An 8,646-nucleotide genomic window follows, 5' to 3' on the forward strand; every position below is an offset into this window, starting at 1 on the left:
AAAAAAAGTAATTAAATTCCTCCTCCAATGTTGAATATATTATGCTTACAAAGAATATGAAAACAAACATAGAAACCAGATTCTTACCAAAAACTTCGGTCAGATTATTCTTCACTGCACTATTTGTTACTGTTTTGAAGAAATCATGTTGGTTGGCAAAGCCAAGTTTGCTTGCTATGTCCAGCTAACCTCAACAACAACAAAAAGAACAATAAAAGGGGTCATGTATAAGAAACAGAGATTTAAACAACGAGTAAAACAACAATAAGTAGCAGTAATCAAGGTAGCAAAAACACTATACATTAGCTTCAGAACTGATTTTCATATCCCCATCTAGAGAAGCAGCACACTTGGGTATCTCATTTTCAGAACACCTCGAGATATTGAGAAAATCCAACACATTTGTAACACACTGTTCAGCTTTGGACACATTAGGATTTCGAACAGTAATTGCAGTTTGAACTGAAGCAATGATGCCATCAATAATCTATAGAAAATGAAAAGGAGCAGACAGTAAAACGAATAAGTGTTATATCGCAAAAACCAAAAATCAAAAACAAAAAAGAACGACGAATTAAGCAAAAGGGAACATTACCTTTCGCTCAATAGTACTGCCAAACCTCAAGTATAAATTGTTCGTAAAGACCAAGGAAAAACAAGCTGGTTCAAGACTAAAACTTGAAGCATCCTTAACACATTTCGAAGAATCCTGCAACGCACCCTAAGAAAAACATGCCAACAAACTGTTCAACACTATTGTCAAGAAAAGGAACAGCAGAATAAAAAAAAGCATATGCTGAATAATACAAAACAGAATCACACCTGAAGATAGCATGACGGTAGGTTATTCCTAAGAGAGCTCTTTCCAAACACATTATTCTTTACATGGTCTAAATCGGAGAAGAATTTTATCAGACTCCCATTCCAAACAGAAACCCTAGGCACAGCTTGATCAAGAATAATAGGTCCAAAATCCAAAGAATCGAGATAGTAAACCTGCAAAATACATTTCATAAAAATACCCCATCATTTTTAAAAAAGCAAAACCGGAGATTGTAGCAAAAACAGAAAGAAATAGTTTATAACTCACAGCAAGAATGTAGTTGGAGAACTCAAAACATTTACCCTTCCTCCCAATCAATTTACAAGTTCTGTTGTAACTATGCACTCCAGAGATGAAATGTTCAAAAACAAGCTTACACAAATCAACAGAACTTGTAGATTCTGGATCTTGAAGGATAGACAAGTAATCAGTGTTGGGGAGCTCACTGCTTGAAGGAAACAGAAAACACTTGAAAGCAATGACCATAAAACAGACAAAGACTTCTTTGTCGGTCAAAACCTCTCGAGACTTTAGTTTGTTACCAAAGAAAGTAATGTGAGGCAACTTTGGCAATCCAAACATTTTCAAAAGGAAATCTGCACCAGCTTCACTATCAGGAATAGGAACACATCCAGAATTAGGCAACCCAATGACATAATGAATTGAATCCTTAGAGATTGAGATGCTCTTCGAATCGTTTACAACTATCTGATGAGTGACATGGTTGACACACCCACAGATCCAGCGAACAAAAACAGAAGGAATCTCGCATTTCTCGAGCAACAAGAGGCAACCAAAACCAAAATTCCTAATCACATTCTTACGACGGTCAGTCAATGATTTCACAATCTCGCAGAAGTACTTAATGGAATATGATGTAAACGACTCTCTTCCAATAGCATGCTCCTTTAACCGTTTTCTCTGAAAAAATAGTTAAGAATTGAGGACAGCGAAAAAATAAAAGCACTTCATGGAAACTATCAAAAAAACAACACTAGAAAAAGTGACCTTAGAAAAGATGACAGATTCATTGCAGAACTTAGCAAAGTCCCTCTTGAGAGATTTGACAGCCTATAAAAACAAGCAACCAGCAACAATATGATCAATTCAACTTGGTACACCAAAAAAGAAATTACATAAAAAAATACTGCAACTAAACAACCTCTTTGCGAAAAAACTCAAACAAAGCATCGTCCAAAATCCTCTTCCTCCCAGGCCTGACATTTTCCTTTAGCAAAGGAGACAGATATGTGGGTGAAAAATCATACATACATCTGTAACTTCGAGAAAAAAAAATAAACCGCGACAAATCCGAAGTAATAATCATACTTTATCGCCAGATGATAAGCTATTATCCAAGCTATCAACATTTGACAAACCAAAAACACCGTCATGATCTGATGCACTAACACAATTCGAATTCCAATTCGATAAGTCGTCACCAAATCTTCTTCCAGTATGAGCACTACACAGGAAAAAACAAACATAGAAAAAAGTCAGTGGACAAAAAAGCATATTATACACACCTAAAAAGTCAACTAGACACACAATTGCCATGTATTGATCCTGTGTATTGATCATGTCTACAAAAAGTCGTAAAGCTGATACAATTAGAAAGGAAGAAATCATATCCTGAATATCTGATGATAATGAACAAAAATTGACAGCAGCTACGCATATGACACATAAGACATGCTACAAAACTGCTAGTGCACCATAGTCAGATTCAGAAAAATAACATGGCTGTTATAATACCAACACATAGATATTGGACAGCACATGGAAAAATCAGCCATATATCAAGAGAAAAGCAATTGCAGTACTTCTGAAAAACTACTGGAGTTTTAGGCTTAGTTTTACACATCCTAGCAATTGCCAATTACCAAAAATCAATGACCACATAGCAAGTGCACAGCCACGGATAGAAAGGCTTCTGAAAAAACACTAAACTATATTTGCTTCCTCCCCATCAGCCAGTACCAGTTCAGCTTCACTTGGCAGCCCCGAGTGCCACTTGGCAGTTCAGTACTAGTATTGCTTACAAAATACTAGTGAGTCTACAACATTTCATTAGCATGTGTTGTACAGCCAATTGAATCCTATAACCTGAAGATCAACTAAGCTAAAATCTATCTAACTCAGAATCAAATTCATACTCATCACCACCCCTTGTAATAGAAAACCCCATCTGGCTACCTCCAATAATAATCAATCCTTGAGAGATGACCTTCAGAGCGCATGCTAAAACAAATCCAACTAACACACCGCATCTTAAAAATCATACAAATGGATCCTGAATGAACAAATCTGCCTACATACAATCAAAGATCAAACAAAAACCTGAAGATGAACTTCAAACCACAGGCTAGAAACATATCCAACTTCACAGCAATATCATAAAAAATCATACAATGGATACATAATGAGCACACCTAACTACGTCCAAATCAACATCAGCGAATCATAACCCCATGAGACACACACTACACAGAGAACTGAACAAAAATCATTCAACCTAACCCTGATTCTACATGAACTGCCCAGTAAATAGAACAGCGTGTAAATTCAGCCGTTTGCCAAGATGGATTGTGCGTCTACGAGCGTCCATGTCAGCGGAAGAATAAACAGCAGAGCACCCGCCGGCAGGGGTAACACTGGCACGGACACAACAGCTGGCGTAGGATCACGCGAACACGCAAGCGAGAGGTCCGAAGGCACTGATGGAGAAACCGTACGGTGTCGAAGACCAGCAGAGCTACACCGCGTTGCTCTCCCCGAACCCAGAGGACTACCACGGACAGGACAGACCACCGCCGACCTCTCACAGAATGCACCGCCAACACAAAGGCAAGCAGGCAACCTAGAGGGAGGAACACCAGACCAACAAGCACTAGTACCTCAATCAATCATAAGAACATCAACAGAGCCTCTCTTCAAACATCAGAAAATAATAGGTAAATAAACAAAGCACAAACAGCAAAAAATATGGATGCATATCAATCCAAAGTAGAGCCCATACGCGATACTACAGACACAACAAAAGACCAGAGAGAAATCCATACAGGGAGAAACCGTCGACAAGTCAGGTAACAGAGGCACCAAAAAAGGGCGAACAGAACAATAAGTAACCACAAGCAAGCAAATAGACCTATAATTAAGACTTAAGAATTGTATGCCCCTCGCCTTGGTTAGTGAAATCCTGGGTACAAGTAGAGTTGACAAGCCAATTGATAGCATATGGAAAAATTGCTCAGGTCATGAAACTTGTCATGACAAAGGTACATGGAATGCTAAACTAATTCCTACAAACTGAACATGTGAACAAAATCTACAGGGTGCTTGAGATGTTTCAGGTGTAGATCGAGAAATTAAATCCCGCCACCTAAATCAAACAAATGGAATGCTAAACTAAATTTCTACAAACTGAACATGTGAACAAAATCTACAGGGTGCTTGAGATGTTTCAGATGTAGATCGAGAAATTAAATCCCACCACCAAATCAAACAAAACATTCGCAGGGGGTAGTACACGGAAACGAACAAAGTGATAGAAATCCATTACCAATCTCGCATCCCGCGAGCTAGCCTTGAGCGCTCGAGATCCCCTGGACTCTTCCCCGATGCACGACGAAGAGAACGACCACCCCCCTCCCGAATCTCCATTAACGGCGAGCGCGGAGTCGACCCACCACCAGCCGTCGGCGAAGCTGTTGACTGCCAAAACCCACCGGCGGGCAGCGGCCTTGTCAACACCGTAGAGCCGGGAAGAGCCTAGAGCTGCGGCTGGCTGAGACCCCTCCGAGCGACGGCCCGCAATGCTCTTCTGGTCACACGCGGCGATGCGAAGTGCAAGGGCGTGCCACCTGACCTATACCCGGTCGGGAAGGTGATGGGGATGCCTCGCTTAGTTTCCTGCAGGGCATACATGTAAACGTTAAATACGAGCCTCGATCGGCTCTCAGAGTTATCCTGTGAATCGGCTCAAAGAGCCGATCCACCCATGATTCGTACGGGGTGCACGAATACTTGGTGGTCCTGCTTGATCAAGATATAGCTAATGAGATCTACGACGATTTAGGGTTTTCACCTCATAATCGGATCATCCTACTCCAGGTTGGGCCTCGCGGCCACGCACGGTGCTCGTAAGCCGATCCTAAACAAGGCCTAAAAACCAACATGAAGTTGATCCTCGGAACATCCTGTTTAGGACTTGCGAACGCCACCCTACGTGCCACTGGATCCTCCCCCTTTGTAAGGCCTAACTATTGCGGATATTAAACTAATCCTTGTAGAACAAGGAGCAATCGTAACGGATCAGATCTACTAAATAATGATCAAGCGGGTGCCGCCCCCACACCCGAGATAGGTGTGAGGGTGGCTAGATATGCAAGGGTTGCACTACGTAAGCATGCTTAAACGAAGAACAATGCTAACCCTAACACATCTATGATAACTACGTTGCTCGCCATCAAAAGCGCTTCAAGTACGAGCAACGCATGAACAACGTGGGGCTTGTGCTTGCCTAGATCGCAAGATGCGATCTAGGCAGCATGTCGCTTACCTGATAGAAACCCTCGAGACGAAGGAGTTGGCGATGCGCCGAGATTGGTTTGTTTTGGGTTGAACGTGAGTTGTTGTTTATTCCATAAACCCTAGGTACATATTTATAGTCCAGCTGACTTTCTAATGTGGGTGTGCACTAAACCGTGCACGAGATAAACTCTAACTTTTAATCTAGATACAATCTACCATAAATAAAGATACACGGGCAACTTAGCCCAAATTCTCCGTGCAAGGCCGCTTCATAGATCTCTCATGTGTAATCTTTCAAGCCCATCTTGATCGCGGCCCACCTCCTGATTTAGCCAAAATCTGGTGATAACACATGCCCCCCTGGTTTTGGTAATGATAATTTCAAAACCACTCTGTTTTTTCTTCAGAGGGGTCGTGTCACGGCAGAGCAGAACTGTCGCAGCATGCTTCATCATGACGACTTGCCTTCCCAACTTCTCTGCACGATTTGACAGTTTTGGCACCATGCCCTCGAGAACTGCTCAAAAATTAAAAACCCCCACCTCCTTTTATTTAACCGCATCGAACAGTTCTCCTCTTCACCCCTTCCGCATTAGCACTCCAAAAAACCCTCCCCTGCAACCATGTCCTCTTCCTCTTCCTCTTCTTCCTCGTCGGATCTTTCCCACGTATCCTCTCCCATCCGAGAGTCGACGCCCTCGTGGGGTACGCAAGCGGCGTACGACATCCTCGCCCCAACAAAGTGGGACAAAGAGGACCATGACTCCTCCGTCAGGTCCGAGGATGACAAATCCCTAACCGACGGGGAGAGCGACCTCCACTTCCTTGCTGACGGGGAAGCGGTGGAGGAGAGCGACGATGATCGCATCTCCTGGGCGGACTTCACCCCTTCCGAGGAGGTGAAGGAGGAGGAAGAGGAGGAGGAGGATGAAGACAGCTCCTCCGACGAGCCGCCGGCCAAACGCCGCCACCTCTGGCCCGGGAACCTTAGCGACGTCGACAGTGACGACGACGCTGACGAAGAGGATGAAGATGATGAGGGTCCTGCCGGCGGCCGCTGGAGCAGCGATGACGAGCCGGCAGGGAGCAGCGCCGGCAGCGGCGATGACGGTGACGACGACGACGAGGGCAGCAGCGGCCCCTAGATAGGGTCTTAGCATAGGGCTAGCAGTAGCAGACGGGGCAATGTATCCCCCTAGTATTTCCTTTTGAGAGCAATCAGCTCTTCTATGTAAGAAATCTGGCTTATCAATGAAGAAATTCCCCAACTCGATTTTGCCGATTCCCTTTATGATAATTTAGCCGATTGTCCTTCACTCTGATTCTGCCGATTGCCAATCTGGACAATGCCCAACAAACCGATGGTATCGCGTCGGTCTCTCACGATAGATTTTGTGATAGATTCATCCGGACCCAAGCTCCTGGCCAAACCAGGCCCAACCATAAGCGTGCAAACCCTAGGCCTTCAGATATTCTTCTGCCACATCCTTCCCTTCCAGATCCTCTTTATCTCTAGAAGCACCCTAAGATCGTTGCCGGATCAATTTAAACGCCGAAGCTGCCACTTCTGCAGGACAGGCATTACCTCTGTAGTAACGTTTTCTAATCCTGCTCTGTATAATCCTGCTCTGTCCTCTTTCAGCAACCATTGCTCCAAATCAAACTGAGACGCAGAGCCAACTGATTTTAGCAGACTCGGTGTTCTTATAGCAAAGGACCTCTCGCGGCAAGTTTGCCCCCCGAGCCTCAGCCGGGGTAGAGACAAATGATGAAGACCAATAATTCAGGTAAACAGGCCTGGGCTCGACCACGTCCGAGAGTGGACCACCTTTCATCCGCTGACAGTTTACACAGCCGATTCAGCAGGCTACTAATCTGGTGTTGAGTAGGTGCCCTCAACATAGTCCTGGGCTTGTCGCTAAACCGTCTTGCATATTGAAACTAATAATTCCGTAACATCAGCACCATTCCTCAGGCCAGTTGTGATGCAGAGTTAGCCGATTCCAACGAAATTGGTCCGCGTAGCAAAGGATCCTTCGGGGCAAGCTGCCCCCGGGCCTCGGCCGGGCGAGAATAACAGTGAGCCGACCACATCGGTCACCCTCGGCTTCCAACTTGTAATGCAGCATCAGCCGACTCCAACAACTATCGGCTCTTCGTTTCTGGCAGGCTGGGACGCCTCCCAGTGGGGGTGTCTTTGAATCTCTGATGCCCTCCAAATTCTGGACGCAACACCCCTTAGAAGTGACAGCTACTAAGTCACCATCTTGGTCAAAACGTCGCAGCCGATTGCTTCGTCATCGGCTTTTCTCGCAGTCTTAGGAAGGCTCATCCCTACCCTGACCTGCCGTTTAATCAGAGCCACGACCCTTAAACCTGCTAATGCCGCTGATCTTGAAGGCTTGCCAATGAGAATTAGGGGTCCTTGAAAGGAAGACCCATTTCACGCTCCATTGATCCTTAAGTCGATGTCTGCACATCGGCTATGCTTAAAAATTTTGAATTTCCGGCCGATTTGTGTATCGGCCCCCATACTCCAATACCCATTGCCACAGGATGGGACACTTCTACTGCGTATCCTCGTGTTTCATCCACTTGGGCGCCCCCCCGAGCCGATTTTGTCAAGAGAATTGATGATATCGGCTCTGTTGGATCATGTGTTGAACCCAGGCAGTATGGATGGTGAGGATATTCACGGCCGATTACTGGAATCGGCCTCCACGTTGTTTGCTCGGTGAAGGTTTTGTAATGTTCCTTCATAGACCCTTGGGGCCGATCACAAGGATCAGCCTCGCCAAGTTGCACATCGCTTGGCTTCAACTACATGGTCCGGCCAGTGGATAAAACTAGCTTAACCCTTCCCTTTGTCACATCGATGCGCTCGCGATCGTCCAAGTTGATGCTCGAGAGGGGTTCTTGGCCTGCTCGCTTCCCATGCGTTCATGCCGGCCGTTGAAACTTCGGCCGAGTCATCGGCCCGGACGACCTCTACCTCATCACCATCCCATCGTATTATGCACTTGGTGCATCGTGGAGGGGATGCAGCAGTTGGCGTGGATCCAATCTCTTCCCAGCAATACGGCATAACTGCTCGTGCTATCGACGATGAAGAACGTCGTAGGGATAGTTTTTCTTCCTACGGTCAGATCCACGTTCAGAACTCCTTGTGCCTCAGACGCTTGGCCGTTGAAGTCGCTCAACGTCACGTTAGTCTTGATTAGATCCGAACTCGAGCGTCCCAGCCCGGCGTAGCATAGAGTACGGCATGATGTTAATCGCCGCTCCGGTGT

General features: G+C 45.2%; 1 protein-coding gene across 1 annotated transcript; it reads right to left on the minus strand.

Annotated features, from left to right (window-relative positions):
* Positions 1-295: 295 nt before the first annotated feature.
* LOC124690006 lies at positions 296-2,093 on the minus strand. The gene is made up of 7 exons (XM_047223452.1): positions 1,986-2,093; positions 1,832-1,894; positions 1,640-1,744; positions 1,091-1,531; positions 823-996; positions 596-721; positions 296-487 (listed from the first exon to the last, which is right to left on the minus strand). The coding sequence occupies exons 1-7, from the start codon at positions 2,091-2,093 to the stop codon at positions 296-298; spliced, it is 1,209 nt and encodes a 402-aa protein (XP_047079408.1).
* Between the last annotated feature and the right edge of the window lie 6,553 nt (positions 2,094-8,646).

The sequence above is a fragment of the Lolium rigidum genome, chromosome 2 (assembly GCF_022539505.1).
Source record: "Lolium rigidum isolate FL_2022 chromosome 2, APGP_CSIRO_Lrig_0.1, whole genome shotgun sequence".
NCBI lineage: Eukaryota > Viridiplantae > Streptophyta > Magnoliopsida > Poales > Poaceae > Lolium > Lolium rigidum.

What these genes read in the sequence shown, in the direction of transcription:
- LOC124690006 (XM_047223452.1), bottom strand. Translation starts at nt 2,093, where the DNA reads ATGTATGATTTTTCACCCACATATCTGTCTCCTTTGCTAAAGGAAAAT. An exon ending in TTGAGTTTTTTCGCAAAGAG is followed by an intron (nt 1,895 to 1,985) that starts GTTGTTTAGTTG and finishes TTGTTTTTATAG; the next exon opens with GCTGTCAAATCTCTCAAGAG. An exon ending in AATCTGTCATCTTTTCTAAG is followed by an intron (nt 1,745 to 1,831) that starts GTCACTTTTTCT and finishes CTATTTTTTCAG; the next exon opens with AGAAAACGGTTAAAGGAGCA.